The sequence below is a fragment of the Lipotes vexillifer genome, unplaced genomic scaffold (assembly GCF_000442215.2).
Source record: "Lipotes vexillifer unplaced genomic scaffold, Lipotes_vexillifer_v1.1 scaffold500, whole genome shotgun sequence".
NCBI lineage: Eukaryota > Metazoa > Chordata > Mammalia > Artiodactyla > Lipotidae > Lipotes > Lipotes vexillifer.
In genome coordinates this window covers 1469518-1485990 of record NW_006778765.1, presented here as the reverse complement: position 1 = coordinate 1485990, position 16473 = coordinate 1469518, and the positions used below count along the sequence as shown (strand labels likewise).

The window sequence follows — 16473 nt, the reverse complement described above, 5'->3', positions numbered from 1 at the left end:
GGGAGAAGGCAAGAGATAGTGGCAGGAATGCACGAGAAGCCAGGGGACCCAGAACACGAGGGGCACGAGTCAGGGGAAGGAGCACAAACGCCTCCACTTTGAGGGGCGGGGCGCGATCATAGGTGCAGCTGGCGCTGGTGACAGACAAGCCCGACTGCCCAACTTTCACAGGGAAGTGTGAGAGGGAGGCAGTGGCTGGGAAGGGAAAGCGGGAAGGGAGAAGCCGCTGCAGCGCGGACTGCGCGTAAGGTGTGGGGAGAGGCTCGGAGCGAAACAGCCGCCGTGTGGTGCCCTGTGGTGACTGCTCTCAGAACTGCTCAGGCTGGGGCGCAGCTGCGCCACCACCTGGCTCGCATTAAAGACATGCTAGCTTCCTGCGGACTGGGAGGTCCTGCTATCCCAGCAGGGTCTGGAGCCACTACCAGAGGACCAGGATGTTTTTATATACTTCATACATCTCAACAATACAGACCAAGTTTAATGGGATGAATGATTTTTTGATTCAGGAGCCAATGAAAAGAGGACCCATGATTTAGACAAGAATTTATTTTCAGGACTACGTGTTTACTACAGATTAAAATTTAATATAATTTAATTCACATACAAAGACAACTCTGGAGGACTGACTACCTGGATACAATGTGGCCTGGGGTTAGGTGGAGTAATTGAGGGCGCGACACACTCAGGCCTGAGCAGACACCAACTTGCTCATACCAAAGAAGTAGGATTTCTCTCTTTCGCTCATCACTTCAAAATGCAGCGGCCTCCTGCAGAAGTTGCACTCGGCTGAGGAATGTGGCTTGAGTTCCAGCCCAACCCGCTTCCACGTGGCCAGCAGATGCTCTGTGAGGAGGAACAGTTTTTAAAAATTAAAGGCAGTACATACCCAAGACAAATGGACAAATGGAAACACATGCCCCCAACAGAAACTTGCACACAAATGTTCACAGCAGCATTATTTTCATAATAGTCAAAAAGTGGAAATAACCCAAACGTCTGTCAATTGATGGATAAACAAAATGTGGCATATCTGTACCAAGGAAGATTATTTGGTAATAAAAAGAAATGAAGTGCTGATTCATGCTACAACATGGCTGAACCTTGAAAACACTGTGCTGTGAAAGAAGCCAGGCATAGAGGGCCATATATTGTACTATTCCACTTACATAAAATGTAATGTATAGGCAGAAAGTGGATCAGGGCTGATGGCTGACGGGGGCTGGGGATGGGGGTGGCTGCTAAGGGGTGTGCGGTTTCTCTTTGAGGTGATGAAAATGTTCTGGAATCAGAGTGGTGACGGTTGTACCACATTACCTAAAAACCACTGAATTTCATACTTTGAAAGGGTGGAATTTGTGGTATGTGGATTCCATCTTAATAGGCTGTTACAAAAAAAAAAAAGAGAGAGAGAAACAAAACCCAACTCTGGCTTTCCTTTACATGCCTTCAGGAAAGAAGTTGCTCCCACATGGCTCCACTGTGTCGGGCTGAGCACTCCTAGCAGAGCAGCCCTAAAGGCTCCAGGCAGGGGAAACACCTCAGACAGGGGTGGCGGCTCAGGAGGAGAACACACCTTTGAGGCAGAAGCAGGAGCAGCCCCTTGTCTCTGCCTTTAGGTGGACGTGGCGGGGGGGGGCGGTGAAGGACCGGCTCCTACAGAACTATGAGAATATAAAACGCTGAACAATGACTCTCATCAGAAGGGGTTTGTGTGGAGTTGGTTCAGAGAACAGAGAGAAGTACAGAGCTGAGCTCTGGAGGCCTGGGTAGACTTAGGCCTTCGGAGGCATCTCTCCTGCAACAGCCGTGACCGGGCATCCTTGAGTCACACAGACAGGGGCATGGGAACGGTGAGTGGATTCGCAGGCTCCCTCAGCACTTCCCAAATGACTGCACCCTCCTGAAGTGAACGCAAACGACTAAGTGTCTTTGACAGTTTTATACCATCTGAGAACATTCTGAATTACTTGGAAAAAGAAGAGACAAATCTGAATGACTCTGAATGGCTTCAGTTATAGACACTGAAAAGACAGCTTCATGCCACTCTCCCATGAGGTGCTGGCGGCTCCCCGGCTACTCACCCACAAAGTAGTTCATCATCTGTGGCGTGTGGTGGGGCGTGGGGGCGATGCGCAGCAGCTCCTCGCCCCGGCGCACCGTGGGGTAATTGATCGCTTGGACGTAGATGTTATGTCTGCTCATTAGCTCATTACAGACCTCCGTGTTTTTAGCAGCATCTGCAACCTAAGTTTGTTGATAACAGAAGGTAAGACCAGAACCGGATGGACCACCTCTTAGCGGAGACTAGTGACACGCGTGCCCACGTGGCTCAGGCTGGAGCTGTGTATGCAAGCCTGGCACAGAGGTAAAGCGCTGCCCAGACACCTGCGACTTAAAGGGTCCAGTGTTGTTCACTACAGACCAGAGAACTGAAACCATATTAGAAGTAAATTTCACACTGATCTCCCACCCAGACTCCGAATGGGGGAAACGGGAGCTTCTGTGACCCCAGTATGACGGTAGTTGGACGTGTGCATCCTGGGGATAAGGCAGCTTTTATACCAGCTCCACTACTCAGATGAATTCAACTGTGACACCAACAGGGCTACCCTTTGTAGTGGGCAAAGCAAGACCCATTTCAAAGTTAAATGAATAGAAAGCCATATTTCAAAGCTAGCCAAGCTCAGGCTTCCGGAGCTTTCCAGATACAAGCTCTGTGTTTACCCTGTCAAGGCTAGTGCTCTGGAGGAGGAACCTCTGCTCCAGCCTGCTGGGTTCAAAGGCTTCATTCTCATTGTGAAGTCAACCAAAGGCAGAAACACGGCAGAGGGCCACTGGCTACAGTCCCTCGCCCTGGCAGTCACCCTGCCGCAGCCCAACTTCAGTAAAGCATGAACCAGGACATCTCCCGTCAAGTGCGGAGCCCCGGCCCCCAGCGAGTCCAATCACAGGCCGCTCATTACCCGGACGGGGATGATGTGACTGGGGCAGTGGACGACTGGGAGGCTGGCGTCCATCAGCATCTGCCTCATGAGCTTGACGTTGCGCTGGTGTTGGCGGCGAAGCACCCGGCCCTCGGTGCTCTTCAGGATCCGCACAGACTCCAGCGCTCCAGCCAGCAGCATGGGCGGCAGGGAGGTGGTGAAGATGAAGCCCGCCGCATAGGACCGGATGGTGTCGATCAGGGAACTCGTACTGGCGATGTACCCTCCAACACAGCCAAAGGCTTTGCCTGGGAGGAGACAGGCTCATTTATTACAGCAACTGCCCTAAGTGTGCACAGCCAGGTGCTGCAGAGCCTCAGAGCACTCACTCTTCTCTTCCTCATCTTTATTTGCCCTAAGACTCAAATCAAGCCCATTTCCAAACGGGAAAAAGCTAAGAACGTTATGAAAGGGTCTTGACCAAAGTCACAAGACCAAGCTGGTGTCTGACCAGGATCAAAGCACAGGTCTCCAGACCAGGCCTGGTACCGGCGACTGATCACAGCGGGCCTGAACCCCACGTGCCACCTCCCTTCCCACCCAGGCTGGCTGCATTCCCCCTCACTCTGCACTGCGCCTGCTCCAGGACAGGGTCTGAGCGGGGGGCGCACTGTGAGAATTACCCTTGAGGCCGGAATGTCACCCAGCTAAGACATTAACTGTTTTGGCAGGGCTGGTATTAATTTCTACTTAAGTAACCACAAAACTCTGACAAGGAGTGTTTGTTGGATAAATATGAAAACTCAGACCCTGTTAGGGTTGATTTAGGGCCGGCCTCATTTTTCAATTCTTGTTAAGTCCCCTTGTATAATCGGTATCTCGGGTTTCAGGATCAATGACTCCAGAAGAGTCCTCCTCGATCTTAACATTATGTTCTGTAATTAACAGTCTTGCTTAAGCCCCACGCACTGCTGGGTTGGTATAATCTCTGACAGTGGAAAATCTCTCTCTCCAGCCCTTTTCATCTCACAGTGACCATACCTTCAAAGAGCCCACGTCATAAGAGCTCTTTACAAGAAAAGGGCTGCTGGAATTAGGACACACGAACAAGAGCTTTCCTCTTGGCAAGGCTCTGCCCTGTGAGGCCCCAGGCTCTACTGGTCTGCACGATGTTCTCACACCCCTTCACGGTGCTGGAGGACGCTCTTTTTTGCCTGCCCTTCCTTTACCAACTGCAGGCTGTAAAGTGGCACTTTAGCTAACCACTACATGGTCTCCAGCTGCCTTACTAACTTTTGAAATCCTCAGATTTGTATAGTTGGACTTGCCTGGTGGTGCAGTGGTTAAGAATCCACCTGCCAATGCAGGGGACACGGGTTCGAGCCCTGGTCCGGGAAGATCCCACATGCTGTGGAGCAACTAAGCCCGTGTGCCACAACTACTGAGCCTGCGTGCCACAACTACTGAGCCCTCGTGCCACAACTACTGAAGCCTGTGTGCCTAGAGCCCATGCTCTGCAACAAGAGAAGCCACCTCAATGAGAAGCATGCCCACTGCAATGAAGAGTAGCCCCCGCTCGCCGCAACTAGAGAAAGCCTGTGTGCAGCAACAAAGACCCAATGCAGCCAAAAAAAAAAAAAAATTTGTACAGTTTACATTTTTTACCTCATAGACAAAAGAATGTCTACAGTAATTGTTTGTATACAGTTCATTTATCTTCTCCAAGCTGAGGTGGGTTCTATTGTTACCTCCATCATATTGATGAGGAAACTGAGGCACAGAGAAGTTAACCACAAACCCAAGGTCACACAGCTAGTGAGTTATTAAGCATGCAAGATTTACACCCAGTAGGCAGCATGGCTATGGAGTCTGGAAGAGTCTGGAGTTGCTCCAAGAGACACGGCCTCTCTATTGGGAGGAGCAGAGGAAATACAAAGTAGCCAGGTGAACTGGAATGTTCCTACCCGGTAGGCACAGAGCTCAGTGCTTCACAGCACAATGCCTTACCTGCAGCTCTAGGAGAAAAGCACTAAAATTCTTCTTTTTTATTTTTTTTTAATATAAGGGAAAAATCTGACGCACAGAGAGTAAAGGCTGTTGCCACGGCGTATACCTAAAGCCACAACTATGTTTGGAATGAGCTCCGATGGCAACAAATGGTACTTCTATCATGTTAGGCTGTGAGATTTACTTTGATTCTGGGGGCCATGCCATGACTCAAGGGATTCTGATAAGCTGTGCCACCACTCACTGAGGAAAGAAAAACTCACTCAAAAAAGCGACCCAGGCTTTAGATGCTATCAGACCATCTCCTCACCTGACCTCTTAGACCAGTAGTCTTTGGCCTTGTTAGAAGAATGTAATTTTAGTGCAGATTACAGACTATGCAGAGTGTACATACCAAGTGTTCCAGAAATGATGTCCATTTTTGGCATAACTCCATCCCGATCGCCAATCCCTCCTCCTTGAGCCCCGTACAGCCCAACCGCATGGACCTCATCCACAAAGGTGATTGCTCCAAACTCGTGGGCCACGTCACACAGCTCTTCCAGTGGGCACACTGCCCCTAGGAGAGACCACAGACCGCGTTGAAGTGCTTGCTATTTCACAAATTTCTGTTTTTTGTTTGTTTGTTTGTTTGTTTTTGCAGTACGTGGGCCTTTCACTGCTGTGGCCTCTCCCATTGGCGAAGCACAGGCTCCAGACGCACAGGCTCAGCGGCCATGGCTCACGGGCCTAGCTGTTCCGCAGCATGTGGGATCCTCCCGGACCGGGGCACGAACCCGTGTCCCCTGCATCGGCAGGCGGACTCTCAACCACTGCGCCACCAGGGAAGCCCACGAATTTCTGTTTTGGTAAGAGTTAGAACACAACAACGTACGTTCTAAGATATTTTTAACATTGGGGAAACCAATTAACTTCCCCCAGTTTCTGGATTACCTTGGGGTTTGGAGCCTAGTAAAAGCCGGAGTAGAATATCTACATTCATCCCAATCTATACAGTGTCCCGCAACTACAAAATCCTGGCAAAGTGAAAAGAAACTACAAAAATGAAATAAATATCACACTTTTAAGAAGTTCAGGCCTTGTTTTCATTTAAGATTTCAGATTGGCCTCTACCTAGACTTACCGTCCATTGAGTGGACAGTTTCAAATGCGACAATCTTGGGAACGGCAGGGTCAGACCTCTGCAGCAGTTCTCGGAGGTGATTGACATCATTGTGGCGGTAGATGTACTTTGGCACTCGGCTGTTCCAAATCCCTTGGATCATGGAGGCATGGTTCCCAGAATCAGAGTAAATCTCACAGCCTAACAACACAAAAATGCTATTTATTGCCATCTGCACCAAAGACAAATTATTTCCTCGACAGTCAAGGACAACAGACTTTGACCTGAAAATGTCGCTTTGCCCAGTAGGAAAAAGACCCTGTGTGGCAGTTTCTTCCTGGAAAAATAACTAACTAGTGCTCCTCCTCTGAGAAGGCCCACAGGTGTAAAATAACCCAGTGGCATGCAACTAATCTGCTTTTAAATCTGGCTGTCTCACTCCAAACTCAATGGAAGATAACTACAAGGCTTGCCATTGCAGGGGACATGGGTTCGAGCCCTGGTTTGGGAAGATCCTACACGCTGCGGAGCAACTAAGCCCGTGTGCCACAACTACTGAGCCTGTGCTCTAGAGCCTGCATGCCACAACTACTGAGCCCATGTGCCACGACTACTGAAGCCAGCAAGCCACAACTGCTGAAGCCCGTGCGCCTAGAGCTCATGCTCCACCATAAAAGAAGCCACCACAATGAGAAGCCCATGCGCAGCAATGAAGATCCAATGCAGCCAAAAATAAATAAATTAATTAATTTTTTTTAAAAAAAGAAAGATAACTACACATAATTAAGAGAATTCTCCAAAGGATTTTCTTAGAGTACAAAGCACACAGGAAGCAATTAGCTTAAAGACAAGCCCTGAAAATCTGATTCTTTATCGTTATCATGTTCTACTGGCATTTATAATGTACAGTTAACACTTTATGCTCAATTCAAGAACAAATGCTCCCAGTTACTATCATAACTCTTGAGTGGTTCTGGTAGGCTTTATTTCTTGTCAATATTCCTGTTACTATTAAGAAAGCCAGAAAACTCTAAGGCGCCCATGACAGCTTCCTACCTGGCATCATCTTAGCCAGAGTGAAGAGGGTCGAGTCGTTGGCCACAAAGCACGAGGAAAACAGGAGTGCTGCATCCTTCCCGTGGAGGTCAGCCAGCTCCTGCTCCAGGTCCACGTGGAATTTACTAGTTCCAGAAATATTTCTAGTACCCCCTGCTCCAGTACCATGCTGTTTCAAAGTGTCCCTTTTAAAAACAAAAAAAAGAGCAGACGGAAAATAAATCTCATGGTTCTGAATACGATGTGAACATTCCACCCTCCAGGATCCAGGAGACTGAAACTGATGTTGATGTAGCACCTCTCTCCCTGTGAACCAGAAGTTCACACAAGTTTCAACCCACTTCATCTCCAGACTGGGCGGGAGAAGGTCTCAACACCAGGGTGATGAGGCCTCTAGGGAACATCAAGAGCAAGTGTTAACGATCTTAGCTGAGTTTTAATTAACTTACTGAGATTTCTTTTTTCTGACAAACATCTTTTTCTCCAATAACACGGCCTCAGGCTCTAGAGGGTCATCTTGAATGGTGGTTACCTAAACCCTTTGTGAACCAGTCCCATAATGTTAGCCTATCTCTATTACTAAACCTCAGACTGGGCTCTCTCTAGCAAGCCTCCTTGGAGAGTTTGACCAGCAACTCTCTCAAGTGTTCCTAGCCATGGCAAACCTCCTGAAGGACATGAACGACAGGCTCTACCAGCCCTTTTTTTTTTTTTTTTTTTTAATATTTATTTATTTGGTTGCATTGGGTCTTAGTTGCAGCAAGCAGCCTCCTTAGTTGTCGCGTGTGAACACGATAGTTACAGCATGCATGTGGGATCTAGTTCCCTGACCAGGGACTGAACCCGAGCCCCCTGCATTGGGAGCGTGGACTCCTAACCACTGTACCACCAGGGCAGCCCCTCTACCATCCAGTGCTGCTCGACTTGTATTTCTCCACCCACAGCCACAAGCCAGGAAACCTCTGTGCAAGACTTGCCTGTGGAGGGGTAGTAAGTGGACATGTGTAGTCAATGAGCCCAGAAACTTAAACTCTCACAAATGGGCTCCACCAACTACTTACACATTAGAGTTTCTCTAAAAGTGACCTGTACATATTTTTAAAGGCTAAGAAGAGCATTTTGCTATGGCACACTTTCAGCTGCTGAATATACCCCCCACAAAAGATCCAACTTCTATAAATCATCAATGTCTTGCTAAGTCATGCCAGTGACATGCCAGTGACATCTGAAAACTGAAGGCTACTTACATGACAGCTCCACACACCCGTGGGTGGCAACTCATTCCTAGGTAGTCATTGCTACACCAGACGGACACCTGCTTTTTGGTGATGAGAGAGTCTGAGTAGTCATCTGCCATGGGGAAGAACTGCGCCCTCCGGTTCACAGTTTTGAAAACTCGATAGGTATGGTCATTTTTTTTCTCATCAATTTTCTTCTCAAAGAAATGATCATACTGAAAAGTGGAAACAGCTAAAAACCGAACAAAAGATGGTACAGTTTGACGGTTAAAAAGCACATCTAGGCTTTGGTGTAAGACCTAGGTTCCAATCCCAGCTTGGCCATTCGGGAGCAAGGAGATTCTGGACAAACTAACGAAGTACTCATCTGGGCAAGTTCCTTGACATCCTTATCTTGAGTCTGTGTATGTCTCAAATGACAGTGTCTGACCCCGTGAGCAGACAGTAGGTATTAAGAGAGGTGAGGCAGGCTATCAATAGGACTGGCATTCACTATAGCCAAGAGCATCTACTTGCATCAAGCAAGAGACATGGCTTTTAATCCACAACTCAACATGCAATTATACGTTTAACCTAATGTATGTTTAAGTTATAAACTCTCCTGCATCAGGCAAATAACAAGGAGACTCACATTTTGGCAAGTTATCTTGAAGAAGGTGGGACACTCCTTCTGGTCGTTGCTTTCGCATGATGTCCTGAAAGTTCTTCAGCAAACCACTCAGTTCCCCTCCATCGGTCTTCACACTAATCACACTGGGATTCACTGAGGTTTGGGCAACCTCTGTAACAAAAGTAACAAGAGGCAAAAGGGGACCAATGTTCTATTCTGAGTCTACAATACCTTCCAGACATACTGTTAAAAATGGCTTACTGCCTAGTTCACAAAAATAGCCCATCATAACGAAAGTGAGATGTAACTGAGTGCATGAAGCTTTTCTTCTTTAGTTACTGTTTGGTTTTGTTTCAGAGCTACCAGTCAGCTTTGAGGAACATTAAAGTCCAAAGGTTTTTTTTTCTGGGTGGTTTGCCTTCCCCATCACACCACCCCCACCCCCGCCCCGACCCTAATTGAGACAATTTTCTTCACAGAAAACAACTTCAGCCACTTGTATCATTTCTGCTGGGGAGAATTTCTGGGGACCTTATGTGTTCCACGGATACAGCCACAAGTGGAATTAAGGTTGCCACTCAATGACCACCACTAAGACACACAGCTTGGGAGTCCTAAAACTAGCACTTACTGCAGTAACACTGTTTTTTACCTTTTATCCAACCAAATGGCGGGAAGGAAAGAAAGGGCAACTGGTAATAGTTTATGCCTGAGGGGTATTTTCAGAAATTAAAGAATTACTGTAAAAGCTGGTTACATCCTACACACACACACAGAAAAAAAACTCCCACATTTTGCCATACAGTCCTCTATCTTGATGATCTTCCTCCTCAGCCCTAAAACAGGAAGGTGCTGACACAAATACTACCCTAATAATAGTTCACATATAAATCTGAGGGTCTGAAAGAGCCAAAGAACCTCTTTGCTCTTCTCATGACTCATGTCATCTGTTTACCTTCCCTCACGGCATGCATTTCCTGCACATCCTCCTGAAGCTCTAGGCTGGCTTTGCAGAAGACGCTGCTGCCACCCTGGCTCATCTGGGCTGCCAGGAAAGGGCATTTGCTCGCAGTGCCCTGGCTCGCGGCAAGGGAGGGGTGTCCAGACGGAAGCTGCGTGCCATCTGGAGTCTGCTGGGATCCATCAGGAGCCTGCTGCACCTTGGCTTTGACAGTTTTGTCCTCTGAGGGGGGAAATGATAAAACTGAAGCATCAGATCTGGTTGCACGGTACACAGAAGCCCACTTGTTTCTTTCTCTTGTTGTCTCAAAGACAAACCTTATACTTACTCTATCCCGTGATCCAAAGACAAGTTTTTTCTTATTAGGTTCTGCTAAATCAACTGTTTTCTCATCTGCCTCACTGGACACAATGTTCCTGTGAAGAGTTAACTGGCACAGTTCACCTACCTCTCAAACCCTTAGTATTTCTCACTTATAAATCCCCAAAGTAGTATTTTCTAGTTCTAGACAGTCCAGCATTCTTGAGTTGAATTATTTCCAGTAAATCTACCCCAAGTACACTCAGCATATTTCATGCGAGGACACACTCTTGAAGGTAACTGGAAGTGGTCATACGGTTTTTTTCTCTGCTAATATTTTCTAAACAGATTCTTGACAAAAAAAAGCTTGCCATTGCTTAACAGATAAACTACCAGTTTTCTCTAAATGCCTTGAAGAAGTTCATGACTTAATGCAGTTGGCTGGTAACTAAGCTTCTAGACTTCCCTCTCCCTTTGAGCAAATGCATTCATCTTCTTTCCAGAGAAGTCTTTCTTCATCATTCTGGAATCCTCCTGTGAGTCATAGGCTAGGCTCTCCTACAACTTGGGCAGTGTCTCAATACAGTTTGTATTAAAATCTATAAAGGAAAGCAAAAATATTGCCTTGGGAAATTCCCCAGCAGTTCAGTTGTTAGGACTCCACCCTTCCACTGCAGGGGGCACGGGTTCAATCCCTGGTGTGGGAACTAAGATCCTGCATGCCGTGCGGTGAGAAAATAAAATTTAAAAAAAACCTGCTTTCAAGTTCATTTCACTCACTATAAAAGTCAGTAAATACATATTCATTGTAGGAAGTCTAGAAAAATAGAGTTCTATTATTCAAAACATAACCATTGCAGACAACTTGGCATATTCTCTTTTTTTACCCCTTATGTGTAGATTTAGAAAAAGTTGTACTTATTCTGTATATGCTTGTTTATTCTGCCCTTTTCATTACAAAGATCTACATAAGCTAGTAAATAGTTTGTGAATATCATTTGTGATGGATGCATGGCAGTCTATCAAGTGGATAAGTCACATTTTACTCAACCAGGAATAGAAGAGGAATCTACTGCTAAGGACAGGATGGTAAAAAACATAACTAACTCCTAAACAATGGTAAAGAGGAAAAGAAATCCTAGAAAGGATTAAATCCTTTCTAGTAAAAAACATTCTTTTCTTACAAGTCCACATCCAGAGAACACACCTAACAGAGCCTGTAAGGTAAATTATTCCCTAGAATTAAGTGGTATCTGAAAAGCTTCGTTCTTTCCTGGCAAAGACAGACCAAAGCTAAATCTCTGATGTCTTTATTAAAAGCAAAATTTAAAAATTCATATACACAATAAAGATACATGTGTTAAGGAAATTCCCTGGTGGTCCAGTAGTTAGGATTCAGCACTTCCACTGCAGGGGGCTTGGGTTTGATCCCTGGTCGGGGAACTAAAATCCCGCAAGCTGTGCCAAAAAAAAAAAAAAAGATACATGTGTCAAAAAAATCACTACTTTAACAAATTTTGTATGATTCCACTCATGTGAGGTTTCTAGAGTAGTCAAATTCATAGAGAGAAAGTAGAATAATGTTTGCTAGGATCTGGGGGAGGAGGATGGGGAGTTAGTATTTAGTTGGCTCAGAGTTTCAGTTTGGCTCAGCGAAAAGAGTTCTGGACACTGGATGGTGGTGATGGCTGCAAAACAATATGAATGTACTTAATACCACTGTACACTTAAAAATGGTTGAGATGGTAAGTTTTATGTTATATGCATTTTGCCACAGTAAAAAAGATAATTAAAAAAAGAGAAAAAAAACCTAGCATCCGTGCATTTAGTTGGAGCCGTGTGACTAGTTCTGGCCAATGGATGTTGTATGTTGCTTCCTGGCTAAAATATCCAAGAGCTGGTGGGGCTGAGTATTTGATGATATTAGGAAATTGCATAATTTTTTAGGTGTGATAATGGTATTGTGATGGTGCTTTTAGAAAGAACTCATAGAGACTTCCCTGGCGGTCCAGTGGTTAAGAATCCGCGCTTCCATTGGTTCGATCCCTGGTTAGGGAACTAGGATCCCGCATGCCATGTGGTGTGCCCCCGCCCGCAAAAAAAAGAAAAAACTCATATCTTTTAAAGGTGCATACTGATATTTACAGAGGAAATTTCTGGAATCAGTTTCAAGTTCATCCAGTGGGAGCAGGCGGGGTGAATGGGGACAGAAGTGAAGCAAAATTGGCCCTGGATTGATTATTGTTGTTCATAATTGAAATTTACTGTTATGAAAAGTTTTAAAAAGATGAGCTGGTTTGAGACCCTCTCACTTTCCCCTTATGCAATAGTGACCCAAAAGCCACCTATTTCAGAGTTAAAGCTGTAGGACACCAGAGTGTGGAACCCCAGGTCACTGCTTAGAACAGAATTGCCCTGATGACCCAAAGTGGACCTTGCGTGAGCAAGATAGAAATCTTTATGTGTTAAGCCCTGAGATTTGGGGGTTGCTTGATACCTCAGTGTAGCCTAACCTAACTGAAAAACTCACAGGTAGAGTTGACTTTGAAGATGGTTTAGCCTGGAATAGCCTATGTGGTCTGGAGCCAGACAAAGAGATAAGGTATGATAAGTGACTGCATAAGAAACTACCAGGAATTTGGGAAGACATAGCACAGAAAGGAATTGAGGGCAAAAGGCACAGGTCAGGCAACATAGCAAAGGCAAGGAAAAAAAAAAAAAGAAGAAAAAAATCACAACTTTAAAAGCTACAAGCTTCTACATTCCAACTTTACATAAAGATTCTAACTTTACATTTACGTGGATGAGGAACTGACAACTCACAAACTCCAACAGACACTGACATGCAATCCACAAGGTGGAATGCTGGCCACTGTTTCACCTTTAAAGATGTGAAAACTAAAACTGCCTACTTTGTGGGGTTAGGATGACAATTCCATGAGATAATCTATGCAGAGAACTGACCCTGGCACCAAGTAACCGCCTCCTCGTGTGACCCTCATCAGCACTGTGCGCGAGAATTGCTTCCAGGGTCTTGTAATGAAATGCAAACATCACCACTCTCTACTTCATTGCTAAGGACACTTACTCTCGTTGGCCGGAGGGGTTTCTTTGACCTGCTGGCAGAGTACTGCTGAAGTGGACAGGGCCCGAGGGGCTGGCTTGGCCCCAACTTCCATCATCTTAGGGCAGTTTTGGGCATAGAACAATAGAGATTTGCCTGCCTTCTGCAGAAAGGCCTGAGGCACTCGGGATAAGAATGGGCAGCGGCGAACAACAGTCTCCATGTCCCGGAGGTGCACTGATCCTGTACAAAGATGAGGAGTGATACCAACACTTGTTAATAACCACGCAAATACCACTCCAAGGTCACTGGGTTCAGGTGTCACCTGAAATTTATAGCAAGGGTACTGTGGGATACTAACAAGTCTCACTCAAAAATGTCTAAGGACAGCACTGATGAGGGACTCAACTAAGAAGTGGTGACCACACTCTACCCAGATCACCTTCATTCCCCAGCTCCATACAAAGGCACCTGCAAAACTACTTTACCAAATATGGTAAACACTGATGATCAATAACCATGGGGGTGGGACAGGAGGGACAAGTCAGGAACAGGTCTGGGAGGTCAGGGCCTCCTTGAGGAAGATACACAGCGCAGAAGTGCAGATAACACACCTTGGCACCCACCCAGGTGAAGAAATGAGGCCAGGGAAGAAGCCACTGTCATCCATCACGGCAGAGAAGACTCTTAGGGATCCTGATCTCCTCCTGGCCCCTACACTCCCAGACCCCAAGAAGGCATCCAGTCCGGCCCTGGGTTCCTGAGGCCAGGATTTCCCCGAGGTTATGCCCCTACAGCTCCGTGAACTGGGCATAACTGGGAAAGGAGGGGGCATAAAGAAGGCCAGGGATACGAGGGGAAGCGCCGCTGGGGCTAACTGGGAAGAGACAAGGGCTAAAAAATGAGGGCCGTGGGTCTGGCGGAAAGTGGTGGTCCTGGGCAGGGGAGGTCTGTGGTTACCCGGGGCGTCGAGAGCTCGAGAATAACGGGAGGTGTCTAAGAAGGGAATTCGAAAGCGGTCAGTTAAACGGGGAACGCCGGGAGGGGAAGATCGGGCATATGAAAGTTGACCCCGAGGCGGCGGGTGATCGGAGCGGTGGGGGATGGGGTCCCAATGGCCGGAGTAGCGGGGCACAGGCAAGCAGGACACACGGGGGTTGTCCCCGGCCGCGCCGCATCCAGAGCGCGGGGCCCTCACCTGCGCGGGAGACTCGGCGGAGGCGGTGGCGGCGGCGGCGGCGGCGGCGGCGGTGTGTACCCAAACAAGGGTAGAAACAAACCCTCGTCCTTATCCGCGAGAATCCTCAGGCCGCGAACCCAGACGTCCTAATATACACAGATAGACAGCTGCGCATGCGCCATGGGCCGGGGCGTCCTCCGCGCAGGCGTGCCGCGGGGCGCTCCAGAAGTTGGAAGGGCGGGGCGGGGCGTAAAGACCCTCCTCCTTAGGCTCGGTTTGTGCTGGTGGGACCTGGGCTTACCGGGACTGCCTGCTGGGAGGACGAAGAACAAGGCTGGGGACGGACGACTTCATGCTGCACCACCTTGCCGCTTCCCCTAACTACCCTATGCTTCAGAATCCTTTGTGGAGCATAAAAGGGCAGAGTCGGAGGGGAAGCACCTCTAGGGTAACCAGGGCTGCAAAAACGGGTGCCTTGGATATAGAGGAGGGAGGGGAAACGAGGGGTTCCGGACCAGGGTCTTAAGCAGGATCTGACCCACCCGGGGCTTTTTTCATGGCGGAGGGCTTCCCGGCGGAGGTGGGGCTGGATTGACCAAGGATGGAGTGGTCCTGGGGGTGATTCTCAGGGAGCTGGAGGGAGGGATCCGTAGTGAGGAGGACGAGGAGAAGCAGACGGAGACCCAGCAGTGGCACTTTCTGGTCCGAGATAAAGGGACTTAACCTGATGCAGAGAAGGAGCACAAGGAACAGGGCTGGATGGAACCCACACACTACACACTGGGTGGGGGTGAGGGTGGAGGCATGGGGCCTGACACATAGTTGGGGTTTGACATATATTAATTATTATTTTTATTTTTATTGTGGTACGCGGGCCTCTCATTGTTGTGGCCTCTCCCGTTGCGGAGCACAGGCTCCGGACGCGCAGGCTCAGCGGCCATGGCTCACGGGCCCAGCCGCTCTGCAGCCTGTAGGATCTTCCTGGACCGGGGCACGAACCCGTGTCCGCTGCATCGGCACGCGGACTCTCAACCACTGCGCCACCAGGGAAGCCCAATTATTATTTTTATTTTCCATTGTGGGCTGTCCAAAGTCCCTGCTGGCCACCCTTGCCGGGCACCAGCTGGGTGACTCAGTACTCTCCCAAAGTTCAGAGTTGCCCTCACCTCCTTTGAGTCTCCCCCAGACCACACCCGTGGAGTACAGCTTGGCAAACCCCTCTCAGGAACGCCAGCCTGGCCTCCTTGCTCCACACCCTTCCCAGCTTAACTTGGGCTTGGTTGGGCTGGGCCCGTGCCAGGCTCAGAGTTGCCCTCCTCCACTCTTCAGGAAAGGACCACCCAGGTTGCTTCCTCCTCAGCTGGGCATTAATAAAAGGGACAAAGTCTAGAGTGATGGTGACCAAGGTGTGTCCAGGTATTTCCCAATTCCCTCTCTTTGAATCTCCAGCCAACTGCAAGGCAGGTGAGGCGAGTCTCCACCTGAAGAGGGGGCACCTGGGTCCAGAGTGGCACTGGGACCATTCCAGGGGTCCAGGATGAGGGCTTTGCCTGGGAATCCAAAGTTTAGCTCTGCCCCGTCCTGCTGAGGGGCCCTGGGCAGTGCCCAACAGCCCGAGAGAGGGTAAGAGAAAAGGTCACACCCAAGTGCAGCCAAAACAGGGTAAAGATGGTATCGAATGCTTTGTCCATCTCTGGGCCTCACTTTTCCTTATCTAAGCAGTGGGATCATAATCCCTGTTCTGCCTGCATCGCAGAGCTGTTTGAGTGATCAGAGGCAAAGCAGAAGCAGAAAGAACTGGACATCGGAGCTGGACATGGGTTCTAACCCTGGCTCAATCTTATTTGGTCTTAGGTAGGCTACAATCTCTCTAAGCCTCCATTTTCTCATTGTAAAGCTCTCCCAGCCTTGCCACTTGTGGTTGGCAGAGGGTCAAGTGAAGTCATTCATTTCAGAGGCTTATTGTTTAAACCAATAAGTTTCTAGTCCTCTGGGAGTTTCCTGTTTAATAGAGGGAAAGGTTGGGAAACA

General features: G+C 48.0%; 1 protein-coding gene across 2 annotated transcripts; it reads right to left on the bottom strand.

Annotated features, from left to right (window-relative positions):
* Positions 1-528: 528 nt before the first annotated feature.
* ALAS1 (5'-aminolevulinate synthase 1) lies at positions 529-14539 on the bottom strand. 2 transcript variants are annotated; one of them, XM_007451847.1, is made up of 11 exons: positions 14461-14539; positions 13287-13505; positions 9893-10120; positions 8959-9108; positions 8337-8559; positions 7090-7274; positions 6055-6234; positions 5326-5490; positions 2964-3232; positions 2082-2244; positions 529-843 (listed from the first exon to the last, which is right to left on the bottom strand). In XM_007451847.1, exons 2-11 carry the CDS (start codon positions 13483-13485, stop codon positions 683-685), a joined length of 1923 nt encoding a protein of 640 aa, XP_007451909.1. In that variant the 5' UTR covers positions 13486-13505; positions 14461-14539; the 3' UTR covers positions 529-682. The 2 variants fall into 2 exon arrangements, with proteins under 2 accessions (XP_007451909.1, XP_007451908.1); XM_007451846.1 differs by lacking the exon at positions 14461-14539 and adding an exon at positions 13908-14072 and having other exon boundaries at positions 532-843.
* Between the last annotated feature and the right edge of the window lie 1934 nt (positions 14540-16473).